The sequence below is a fragment of the Exophiala xenobiotica genome (genome assembly GCF_000835505.1).
Source record: "Exophiala xenobiotica strain CBS 118157 unplaced genomic scaffold supercont1.2, whole genome shotgun sequence".
NCBI classification, from domain to species: domain Eukaryota; kingdom Fungi; phylum Ascomycota; class Eurotiomycetes; order Chaetothyriales; family Herpotrichiellaceae; genus Exophiala; species Exophiala xenobiotica.
This window is the reverse complement of record NW_013562493.1, coordinates 1251212-1264015: the sequence shown is the minus strand read 5'-3', so window position 1 is coordinate 1264015 and position 12804 is coordinate 1251212. Positions and strand designations below refer to the sequence as shown.

Here is a 12804-nt window from a genome sequence, read left to right as displayed (position 1 = left end):
CCCGGAACTGGCAAGTTTGGCCAAATTTTTTCAAGTAACTTAGCACCCATCAAATTTCGGGTCACAACAGTCTACAATCATCTCGTCTCCCCGGCCACTCATCGCGTCACGAACCTAGATCGACGCGTTTCTGATCTCTAGTCGATCAAAACCGTCGGGTCGCTCTTGTGACAAGGCATCGTTGCACACCGGTGACGGCGGCGGCGACGGTGACCTCTCCTAGATCTTTCGCGACGATGGGATGCCTTCGTTAAACGCCTATACATCCTACGAGACTCTCGCTTTTTGCCAATCTGTCGCCCATTATGGTGCCGACACATCTGCTTTCGAGGAAATCGCAAAATCCCTGAATGCGAACCAGCTCATCCGTGACAACCAGACTTACGACCCGAATAGATTGACTGCGGCTGCCCTACAAGGGTTATACCAAGAGTTGGTGATAGAAGAGAAGACGGCGGACACTCCTTTGGTCAATGGCGAAGATGGCAACCCGCGCAAACGAAAGCTTTCAACTTCACCTGCTCCCTCGGAAGATGGTCAAAATGTCACAGGAAAATTATTAAAGGCGGTGGTAGACAACCTATATGCGACGTTCAGAGAACAAACAATCAAAGAAATTCGACTGGAAGAGGAGTCCTATATCAAGATCGAAGCTGAAATTGCCGATCTAGAGAAGAAGGATGAGGATGAGCAGCGGCAGCAGACGACTTCGGAGGAAACGAAACCAACACCACGATCAAAAGATGCTGCGCCCAAGACCGCAGAGGCTCAAACCAGTCCGGATGCGGCAGCTGCGCAATTACAGGCCAGCTTGGATGCCAGTCGTGCAGAGCAGAAAGCCGAACCATTGAAAGAATCGAGGTCGTCACCAACAGCTGTCCACCCAGCTCAACCTCAACCTGTGGTAGCTTCTCCAGCGACCCCGAGCGCTCCCTCATCGAGGGTGTCTGCAGAGCCTGTTCAGTCCAAGCCCACTCAAGCTCCGAGGCATCCTCAGCCTTCACCAGGCACGTATCAACGACCATCACCTCAGCGGCAGGAGTATGTACCTAATAGTCAACCATATCCACCTCAAGCACACCCAATGCAAATGGTTTCGCATGCGCAAACTCATATGCCTCCGCCTGTGGAGTATCCAGGATCTAGACGCTCACCGTCTGGTCAAGGCAGAGGATCTCCGGTTCCTATGCAACAACAGCAGTTTGCGGCGTATCAAGGATACCAACAACCTTGGCCTCATCCTCCACAGCATTATCCCCCTCCACCGTATCCGAATCAATTCTACCCGTACCATACGCCCCAAGCTCCACAATTCCAGCACTATCCTCAGAGTGCACCAGTTCACTGGGCTGGCCAGCCTCATGCTCAAGTATGGCATCCTCAACCATATTATGGTCCTGGTTCCGCCAACGTCACACCCATTCCCCGAAGCGCATCCACTCAGCCACTTAGGGGTAGGTCCTCGACTCCTTGGAAGCGACGGGGAGAATCTGCGAGTACTCTGCGCAAACTCAGTCCTATCCGTCCAAGCAAGAGAGACGTCAGTCCAATCTCCGACACAGAGTCACCGTCGCGTTCCACAAAGGCCAGAAAACCTACAGAGAAGAATGAACACTTGCTTTCTGCACAAGAGGCAAGAGGAAGACAAGGCGCCAGTGCTACTCCTGGCGTTGGTGATTCAAGATCGCAGTCCATTGCGTCTTTCATATCAGAGACTCCTATGGAAAAGAAGAAAAGGGGTAGACCACCCTCGAAAATCAAGGCCGAACCACCTAGTACTCTTGTACCGATCCTGTCTGATACTGAACCTCAACAATCTACTGGCCGGGCTGGGAGACCTAGGAAGACCACGGTGATCTCCAAGAATGAACAGCCCCAGACAGCTGTGAAGCGGAAACGCTCACATGCTCGAGACTCAGTGACGCCTCCACTACCATCTCCAGCTCGCGTACAATTGCGCCGTCAGCCGTCTCATGACTCCACGCTCGTCAGTGTATCCAAGAACTTCTCGAAGACTGCTCAGCTTCTACTCAACGACATTACTTCGCACAAATTGGCCGGGATTTTCGCCAAACCACTATCTGAACGTGATGCTCCTGGCTACAAAGACCTGATTTTCCGACCACAGGACCTCAAGAGCATAAAAGCCGCGGTTTCCAAGGGCGGACGGGCAGCTTTGGCAGCCATTGAAGCTTTGGAGGCCGAGGACAAGACCACAGAGGAGACGCCCACCAAAAATGCGCCAGGGCCCGAAACCGGAGAACGTTCTCTGGGCAATGGTATGTACTTGGTGAAGAAGACAGAAGAGCTTTTGCCGCCCAAAGGGATCGTCAACTCGTCACAACTGGAGAAGGAAATGGTGAGGATGTTCGCCAATGCAATCATGTTCAACCCCTTACCCACATCGGAAAGAGGCTTTGGCAGGTCCCTTCGGCCCAGGAAACAGGCCGGAGACGTCGACCACGACGCCGAAAGCACGAGCTCGAGTGAAGAAGGAAGTCCGGCCGATGAGGGCGGCATCATCTCGGACGCGCGAGAAATGTTTGACGATGTCATGGTTGCTATCCGGAAATGGCGAGAAGTCGAACTGGAACGGCTGGGTGGAGAAGATGCGGCGACAGCATCTAGTATCAAGGCCGTGCATCCGCAGGGAAGTGCGAGTGCTAGTGTTAGGCATTCTAGTGTGAGCTCGGCGCTGAATGAGGATGATGGCGGTGGGGAGTCGGCGGCAGCTTCGACGCCTGTGCCTGCAACGGGAACGGCGAGGAAGAGGAGAAGGATCGCAGAATGAGTGATGGATGGATGGGGATAGATCATGAATTTCTTTGAGGCAGTAAGGCTGCGTGTAGACTTTGTATGCCTAGGGAACTCGGGCATGATCTTGCCAATGGCTGGACGGAAGTCTGTTTGTTGAAAGGAGCCAGCGCGTTGACAATTGTGACATATATTTCATGCTCTGAGTTAGACGACGCCCGTAGAAGAAGACGGATTGCAGGGCTGATTATTTGTCGTAAATTTTGTCGCCTTTACGGAGTATACATGCTTAGAAACATGGGATGACACGTTGCTTGCACAATGCTATACTCCTTTTCTATGCTGTGCATTCCATTCTTTACCTTGGAGAGATCAAACCCTATGGGGACAACAAGTCTAACTCTTGCATTTCAAGGTCCTTCAAGTCCTCAAGATCCGGGGACGAGCCGGGCTCGGCCTGCTGCACTCAAGAGCGCATTGGCTGAAGTGTACAAGACATGGCGGAGTTCTTGACAATGCGCTGAATGTATGCACCCGAGGCTCGTAAGAATGGGTGTTTCGGCTTCAGTATTGAGCAGTGGCTGATTACTCGTTGAAGGGGAAGGAAGCTGTTGGGTAACAGAAGAGAAAGAGGCTGGACGAAAATCTCTCCCAAGACCGTCGGTCTGAGAGAACACCCTGGTACTGCTGAAGCTGGCATTCTTGGGCTGTTCTCGAGATCTGGCAGCTGACGCTCAGCGCGGGAAGGTGCATGGAGCTGGGACATCCTGCATCGTGCGACTCGGATGGAAAAGTGGCCAAGAGAGTACTTACGTACATGGTTGAAGGTAATGGGCTGGCAAGAGGCAGCTGAAAGCTCCAGTACGTAGCCGGGTCGATGGATGGTTTGATGATCGTCGAATTCAGGAGGGCATGAACTTCATTGACGATCCGGGTGGGTGCAGTCAGCGCACTTACATCAAGGTTGATGGGCTGCCTGCGAAAGGCAACCAAATGCCAGGGATGAAGCAAGTTTCTGCACAATTGGGTCGAAGTGAGGCAACATTTACCAAACTGAGGCACATGCATTGTGGTTCGCAGTTCGCAAAATAGACAGAAAAAGTATGTCTTGGAAGGCTAGTTGCATAAGCTGAATGCCAACCTCAGCGGAGTCGGGCACCCAGACGAGCAGTCACAGAATATCCCAGCAGGGTTGGCCTGGTGTTGACCGAAGTCTTGGTGAGCAGATGGAAGTTGATGCAGGCGAGTCCGAGGTATCATCCCATGTCTCCGTGATTGTAGGTCGACCTCGAAATGACTCTCCTCAAGCTGTTGCAGGTTGATGCGATCCACAAATGTGAGGGCGAGCTCCTCACGCCCACCTGCAGCAAAGATGGTACCAGCAGGTATGTCGGGCGTCGTTGTCACCACCTAATTGTTTGCCCACGAATGTTGTCGTCGCCTTTTTGTGTTACGCGGCTTTCTTGCGAACCACGACAAGGCCACACGAATGCTCCACACCGCTGCGTCTCTGGCGTGTCTGGAAAGACAAGTTCAGAACGTCAGGCTGGGATTCCATGCCATCCTCGACTTAGGGCTGAAACGGAACAGGGAGGCGGAAGTTGCACAGGAGTGCTTCAGTCATCCTTTGCAAAGCAGCAATATTGCCCTCTTCGAGAAGCACTTGAGACAGTGGGACCTTTCGACAAGTCTGCCTTGGAACATCTATTTTGAGGCTGTTTGTTTCCTCAAACTTGACGCCGTCGACTTCTAGCGGACGCCGGGCAGTTGGTAATTCCCCGAAAGCTCCAGTTGATGAGACCCTGATCTCCTAAACAGAACCGGCGCGGTTGTCAGGGGTTGGCAGATTTAAGATCACCTTCGGCTCCGCTATTTCGATTGACGAGAGGGACTGCCTGGTGATCTCATGGACCCTGCGACCCTTGCTTTGTTTCATGGATCTGAGGAGCAATTCACACCACTGTCTCATGCAGCTGCCGGTGCCACGGTTTCACCATGGAGGTGGACGACTTACCGACGATATGCCTGTCAACTTGTCGCATCGACGCTCTGGAATTGGGATGGACCGCAAATCGTCCTAAAGAAGTAGTTGCAGCAATAGAATGGGTCCGGATGAATAACTAACCAGGAAAAGATATGTTCTTGTGACATCTAAAGAATAGATTATTATCGCAAGTTGCAGGACTGCAAGGGTCAAGCAGCAGGTCTGACTGCAGTTGAGTGTCAAGTAATCGCACGTCAACAAGATGACAAGACGACATCAAGTTCGAAATAGCAGCCATCAAATCCGCAAATGCAGATGATCGTCATTGATGGAAAGCTCACGTTCGGATGGACGGAAGTTCATTGATTTCATTCGAGGAGTACCACAGTACATGACTCGGGAGCTGCGGTATGCAAGGCGACCAACTTTTTAATTAGAATTGGCCCTGTTCTAGTGACGGGAACAGCGGGAAACCGACGCAAACTCTCCCCCAAGAAAGTGGGTGATGCAGCACGTGGACAATCGAGCTCCAGGGATGTACTGTGTGAGAGAAAGGAGTTTCTGTGAGAGGCGCCCCCACGGCCTTCAGCTTGCAAAGCATTCTTGCTGAGCATCCGAGGTCGGTGTCAATAATTCTCCTGATTGCGATCATCCCTGTACAGCAATGCAACGACTTGAGAAGGCCGAGGTCATCTCCGTTGAGGGTCACCTGGTCGTTGAAGTGGAGGATCAAGCTGGGGAGAGTACAGTAACATCCCACGGCGCTTAGTTTGCGACAAGGGGGACTCGTGCCAGCGCAGACACAACAAGGTATTCCCGGCACAGTATGTTGTGCAGAAACGAGGAATCCTTTTGCCTGTGGTACGGCTTGTGATTCGCTGACGGGAGGAGTCATCCCCGGCAAATTCCCAGGTCGTTTTGCTGGTGTCTCGTGACCACAGTATGGCCAACTCAGGAGGCAAGGGTTGCGAAGAGCGCAACGAATAGTAACAGTAGATCGGCAAGGAGTCATTCCTGGCGGTGTGATAGTGGTTGTAAATCAAGGACTCGAAGCGCTCCACCGTGGTTGCAATTGGGTGCCAATGCGCTGTGCCGGTATTTTGAACATCGCTGCACAGACTGAACCTCCGTCGAGCCCAGACCGCAACAATCACGAGGGCGGCAAATCATCCAGGATGTTTCTCACAAACAATTTCGGACGACTTCAGTCTTCAGCCCAGCTCATACGAGTAATCAACGTTTCGGTGAAATTTCAAGCCACTTGGGTAGCCAATAAATCGTTGTACCCACGCGGCCACGTCAGAAAAACGCCCCGGCTGCCGAGGCTTATCGCTTTGGTCGCACCAAACGAAGGATGTGATGTGATGCATGGCTTTAAATCCGGGGTGCATCTTGTTCTCCTTATCTCGGTCACTCAGATTGGCCGACCTTCCGCTAAGCGATGCATTCACGACGTCAAGAAGCTCCACCACGATCCGGTTATCGGCCTGGCGCCGTTTGACTCCTGAAACAGGTACGGTAGCTAGGAAGTGATCCACTGACCGTCTCTTCACCGTTCATTCTCCAGTTGTGCGGAGAACTTTACTTGAGATCGACAGGGAGCAAAATTTTGTCCGAATAGGAAGGATGGTTGGATGGTGTGTGTAGCAAAAAGGCTCAAGGCTCAAGACTGTAAAGACGGGAAAGGAGGTCTCATCAATCGTTCGGGACTTCGATCCGACCAGAAAAAGATCCTTCAGCAGCCGAAGAGTCATCCCATCTCGTACGAGTAGCCACAAGCCGCGTCGTGAGGAGACGGGTGGGAGTAAAGTGCCGGTAGCTTAAAATCCACCGCTTGAGCGGGAGCTGAAGAGTGTGCGCGTACTAACTCTGCGCCAAGTTTGGACAGGAGGAGCTATGCACGGATGGCCTCGGGTGTGCCTGGGAGTTGGGCCATCCAGCTGTGCCACCCATGGCCACCTCACGAGAGCGACTGACAGAGAAAGTCCGGATGCCTGGGAAAGGATGGATCCAACGGGATGGGTCAGTTGATACAGGATAATACCGGTCATTTCAAGAATGCAGAAGGCCGTTGTTAGCGGTCGAAGTGGTCGAAGCGGGCCCCAGTCTGACGTACCGCCAGCGATGACGGTGACCATGTGTGGAGGGAATCCGTGGGAACCTTTTGTCAGACTCGATGAGTTTCTCATGACTTCAGAGTTCTCGTAGTTTCTAGCAGTCCATGTTGGCATCTGATCTGATATGAACACGAAATAAAAATTGTCTTGTTGCATATTGTATGTAGGACAAGATTGCGATCTGGACGGAGAGTTGCCTTTGTTGTCATCAATGGCGTGGGGTTTGAGCCGAGTTGTCGTCCATGCAGCCTGCAGCATTGGATATCAAGTTGGCCACGTATGCTATCATCCCAGAGACCACTTGCCATGCTCCTGCAATTCATTCCAATTCCTCCAGCTCCTCGGTGCGGGCGGCCTGTTCTGATTAGATGCAGCTCGAAGAATCGATTAGGTCAGAGTGCAGCTGAACGGCACGGTGCGTGAGAGGCATGCTGCAGATATGTGCAGATTTCTTGTGAGATGAGCCGTCAGCAGACGTGAGAAGAGACGGATTTGGCAGCATGCAGTTCTGACAAGTCACTACGAGGCTACTATGTCGCAAGTGACCGTTTCTGGCACGCCATGGTATCGATTGCAGCAGAAGCATCATGCTGTCAGCTCAACATTGCTCAATCTGGCTGGAATTCGAGCCGATAGTGCGTGACATTTTGTGGGTGATTGTGTACTGTGCGACTGTGTATGTATTCCAAGCTCTTCTAGAAGGGATGGCAAAACCAAGATTTCCGTCAGCTTCGGACGTGATACATCTCGGTTCTGCGGGGAGAGAGAGAGTGTGTGTGTGGATGAGAAGCGAAGGGAGACGAGGATGTTTTGGATTGGCGAAGCCAGCGAGCGGAAAGGGAAGCCTGAAGGGATGGAAATGACAGGGCTCAGGGCCGGAGAAAGTGCTTGCAGCAAGGAATACGAGGGATGGAGGAGGTGCATGGACTCTAGAGTGTAGGAGCCCCAGAATAATAACGATGCTGTCAGGCGTGAAAGATTTGGCTCACCAGGCCATGAAGCCAGCAAAACCCGGTCAAGACTAATGGGCACAACCCCTGTTCAGTGTTCGCCCCAATAAAATATGCCTTTTTTAGGGCTGTTTAGGGCTGTTTAGGGCTTGGTTTTGTCGAATTTTCCAGTGGAAGTGGAAGGCCAAAGCAACGAGCAAATCGCCCGGCTTTTCCCTTTCAATGCGAACCACAAAGGAGGCACAGTCACAGTCACTCTCGAGAAGAAGAAGAACACTACCATCGTATTCTCATCTCAACAGCAGGCCATCTTCAACAAACCGAGTATCCAACGCAAGTGATCCAGTGCTGGGGTCATTGTTGATTGACATCTGCCAGTGTCATCTTGGTCGGTCGGTCTGTCTGCAAGCAATACCGGTCCTGACGCATCTTTTCCCACATCCTTGCCCACTTCGACCACTCACTTCCTTGTCCTATTGTTTTCTCTCCCTCGATTCCCACACTCGACATTCTGCATACGACTGCGTCGCCTCTCCCGACACCAATAGGCCAACCTTTGGACTTGTTTGTGCTGTGCACACATCCACCAACTCCTTGTTCATTTGAGCAGACAGCCGCATCGCTTCTGTTTCGTCCCTTCCTTTGTCCAATTCGAGTCCGAGTCGCCGTCGTTTTGCTGCTTGCGAACGTCACCACCAGCGAACGAAAGCGCCATCCAAAAATCACACCATAGCCCATCGAGGCTCTGCGACTGCATCAGGTCGGTCGCCTATCGTCTGACTGCATAAACCTCCCCTGCGGCCGCTGTTCAGCCCTTCTGCGTCTTCTTCTGCACGGCCAGCGCCGAACGCCTTACGCACCCCATCATTGCGCATCCGCCTAAACGCACGCGTTGTACTTCCCTCCCACACCTTCCCTGCATTGCAGCTGCACCAGACCAGATCCGATCCTCCGCTACATCTGGCGCACCCAGTCATCACTATGGCTGCTTTCCGAGCCTGATCAAGGCCATAGCAATTCTGTACAGGACCGCCAACTGTGTCGATTCCCACCAGACAAGAATGAAGTCCTCAAAGTTCCATATACAGAGCTGGACTCGTCTCTTTCACCGCCAATTCCAATCTTGATCAGTGCCTCATAACCTCAAATTCCCGGGATATCAACTTTGCGGAGGTCATGATCTCCGCTTCGCCGTCGCCCTCCCTCAGGGCTCTACGAAGTCGGGACACTTCTCCTTCGCCTCGTCCGCGTCCACTGGCTCGGATGCCTTCCATTCAGCGCGTCAATACCGCCTTCACACCCCAGATGCTGTCGGCTACCCCGGCTTCCGCCAACAGTATCTCCTCAATTGCCCCTAGTCCTCATATATCTTCTCTCCAGTCCTCGCCACTGGTCTCTCAAACATACCACCACCATCTTGGCAATCCGGGGCCACTTGAGCTGCCTGAGTCTGTCATATCTCCTGCCTATGCCTCGCCTCCGCAAAGAGACCCGTCTGTGGGCATCAAGCCCGTCGGCCTCATGCGCAAGCTATCCCAGAGTGCCAAAGACGGTGTCTCTTCTACACGGCAGATACTACGAAGAAAAGCGTCCTCCACGCAGAATCGTCGAGATGAAAGCACAGGACCCATCACCCGGCGCCGCAGTGACAGCAAGACGGCCCTCGTGAATGGCACTTCGATCGAGTCTCCGTCATATGACACCTTACCCCTGGACCTTCACTCAGGCCTGGGTCTGTTCGATACCATGAGTATCTCCAGCGAGCCAGTCACCCTCCTCGATACCAGCCCCGAAGGCCAAGCTCCGTGCGTGCCGGAGCGCCTGGTAGGAGGATGCCTTTTGACCAAGATCACCAAGAACAAGAAACAAGAAAAGTTGTTCTTCTTGGACGTCGAGGGATCTCGAGTCTCGTGGAAGGGTGCTGTTACCATGAAAGTCTTCCACATAGATAACATTAAAAGCATTCGGAGTGGGGAAGAGGCTGCCAGCTACCAGCAAGCGCTCCGTGGTGAAGCAGTCGATTCCGAGCTTTGCTTCACCGTCAACTACGCGCCATCAGACTCTTCAAAGCAGGTCAAGACGCTGCATCTGGTGGCTCATTGCCCTGCTGACCTCAAACTGTGGCTTGACACCTTGGAAAGCCTGGCAAAGCACCGTGAGGAGTTGATGACTGTTCGTTCCTCTGAACGAGAATCCGTCATGCGAGCTCATTGGGAGAGTGAAATGGCCCGCCGACCAGAAAGCTGCAAGGTCCATGGTCTTAACTTACCAGCCATTCAATCACTCTGCCGTAAGCTGCATATTCATGCTCCCGAGAAGGAGCTCGAAGAGCACTTCAACTCCTCGGACGTCGACAAGTCAAAACGTCTCACATACGAGCAATTCAAGGAGTTTCTCAAACGCCTCCGTGAGAGAAGTGACATCAAGAAGATCTTCAATGATCTGAAAGACGCCAATTCCCGTGGAATCACTCGATTCCAGTTTGTCTCTTTCCTTGAAGAGGTTCAAGGTATCAATCTTGCCGACCTGTCTGAACCTGCTCAGTGGGAAGAGAAGATAAATGATATGGTGGCAACATCGTTTCCGAACAACCCAGAGCTGCATGACCTAGATCTCATCGATGTCAACTCGTTTGCTGCGTTCCTGATGTCCAAAGACTGCCATGTCTACTCAAGACCTCAAGAATCAATACCCAACTTCGATCGACCCCTGAACGAGTACTTCATTTCAAGTTCTCACAATACCTACTTGACAGGCTGGCAAGTCAACGGAACTTCTTCAGCGGAAGCCTACATCACCGCTCTACGTCATGGCTGCCGTTGCATTGAGATTGACTGCTGGAATGGTCAAGATGGCAATCCGAGGGTTACACACGGCCGGACGCGCACCAGCTCTGTCCTTTTCTCCGATTGCATCAACGCCATTCAAAGGTGCGCCTTCGATGTCAGCCCATATCCTGTTATCATCTCTCTGGAAGTCCACTGCGACGCCGAGCAACAAGCCAAGATGGTAGATATTATGACTTCTGTCTTTGGCGATCGCCTGCTTCTTCACCCTCTGCCTGGTTTCACAACCAAATTGCCCTCACCCGAACACCTCAAACACAAATACCTGATCAAGGTCAAATCCACCGAGCTTCATGCCGATCTCGAGGCATCACGCCGCACCACGTCTCTCAGCCGCACTCGCAGTGCAAGCTCACCCCACCGCAGCATCCAGCCATCCAGCTTGGCTCATGCGTTGACGGCGGTATCAAGCCCCGCCGTGATCACGCCGCCTGAGACCCTCTATTCCCCAACAGATAGATCTGTGACAGCGACGAGTGCAAGCAGCGCCGATGAAGAGAGTGATGTTGCGTTTACTTCTCCCTCGAACCAAGAAAACCAAAGGCCGCCTCCGAAATTGAGCAAGGTCGGGCCTGTTCTGTCAGCTCTTGGAGTTTACATGAAAGGGTACAGCCTTCGCGAAGGTCGAGATCTGGCGTTTGATCAGTACAACCACATTTTCTCACTCAACGAGAACCGGGCCATTGAGCTTTGCCATTCTGCCGAAGACAAAGCCATGTTCGAGGACCACAACCTCCGCTACATGTGTCGAGTCTATCCAAAAAATCTTCGCTTTCAGTCCTCCAACTTCGATCCCAATACCTTCTGGAGACGAGGTGTTCAGATGGTCGCTCTCAACTGGCAGACATTTGATGCACACATGCAGATGAACCAAGCCATGTTTGCCGCTGGTACGGACGCATATGGTTACGTGCTCAAGCCTGAATACCTCCGTAAGCCTCGAACCAAGTACGGAGACTTCGAGCATCGTGTCAAACTGCCACGATACAAAATGAAGTTCTCAGTCCAGGTCGTCTCGGCTCAGCAACTTCCTCGGCCAGCCAACATGAGCAAGGACACGCCATTGAACCCCTTTATCGAGGTGCAGATGTTTAGTGCTGAGGACAGAGCTCGAGGCATCGCAAACGGTACCGGTGGTAAGGAGACCTACTCTAATGGCTACCATGGCATTGGATCACCATATCGTCGACAGACACAAATCTGTTTTGGAAATGGCTTCAACCCCCAATTTGGCGATAGCATTGAGCTGTCTCTGGAGACGAAGTATCCGGAACTGGTCTTCGTCCGCTTCATCGTCTACAACTCGGACGACGGCCGACACAACGGTAAGGGTGTCAAACAGCTCGCTGCCTTCACAGCGAAACTCGACAGCCTACAGAAAGGATACAGACATCTGCCCCTTTACAATGGCCATGGCGAAGAGTTCATCTTCTCCACGTTGTTCTGCAAAATTGTCAAGCAAGAATCCAAGCTGATGCCATGGTCTCTGCAAGACGTCAACGGACGACCCTCGAGGACCAACGTGTTCCGAGGAATCCTCTCGCGCGGCTTGTCCGGTGATCGCGGCAGAGACCGAGCTTCGAGTGTTGAGGACCAACGAACAGCCCGGCAAGCGAGGCTGAACCGTGAGATTGAAGAAAAGATTGCCAAAGCATGAGATTGCTTGATGCATAAGCATTAATTGTATCAACGGAAGGCGAGGGACATTTGATTTTCGAAAGAGATACCCAAAAGCAGATATGACCGTGATGACATTGATTAGAATCATCCCGTCTGGCAACGGACATTATTTCATGTGCTAACACTGTTTGGTCAGAAGAGGTGGACTTGTCATAACTACTGCGACTTTTTCTATGTACTATATATAAATGGCAGGACTGTTTTCTTGGTGGAATATGATCAATTTCATGAATCGGTTTCTGTGTCCGGCGGCCAGGAATGTTATATATATTCATTCCGGCCTTCAGCTTGCACCACGTGATGACCGAGGTCGTCGAAGGCATAGATACATATACGAAGGCCAGCTATGTTTACTGGTCAGTCCTGAACAATCAACAACCATGATAAGGTATGCTTGATGACTGAGTACGGTTGGCCTTGTCCAGGTGAAGTCTTCACCCACTCGGTAAGTACTGAGCCAACTCGGCGCAAAA

At 52.1% G+C, this 12804-nt stretch overlaps 2 protein-coding genes across 2 annotated transcripts; both read left to right on the top strand.

Annotated features, from left to right (window-relative positions):
* Nucleotides 1-64: 64 nt before the first annotated feature.
* Nucleotides 65-3076, top strand: PV05_02655 (uncharacterized protein). Its single transcript, XM_013463235.1, has one exon. The coding sequence runs from the start codon at nucleotides 242-244 to the stop codon at nucleotides 2789-2791; it is 2550 nt and encodes an 849-aa protein (XP_013318689.1). The 5' UTR covers nucleotides 65-241; the 3' UTR covers nucleotides 2792-3076.
* Nucleotides 3077-8041: 4965 nt separating this feature from the next.
* PV05_02654 (uncharacterized protein) lies at nucleotides 8042-12540 on the top strand. Its single transcript, XM_013463234.1, has one exon. The coding sequence runs from the start codon at nucleotides 8982-8984 to the stop codon at nucleotides 12306-12308; it is 3327 nt and encodes a 1108-aa protein (XP_013318688.1). The 5' UTR covers nucleotides 8042-8981; the 3' UTR covers nucleotides 12309-12540.
* The last annotated feature ends 264 nt before the right edge of the window (nucleotides 12541-12804 follow it).

Coding starts and splice junctions, on each gene's coding strand:
- PV05_02655 (XM_013463235.1), top strand. CDS start 242: ATGCCTTCGTTAAACGCCTATACATCCTACGAGACTCTCGCTTTTTGC.
- PV05_02654 (XM_013463234.1), top strand. CDS start 8,982: ATGATCTCCGCTTCGCCGTCGCCCTCCCTCAGGGCTCTACGAAGTCGG.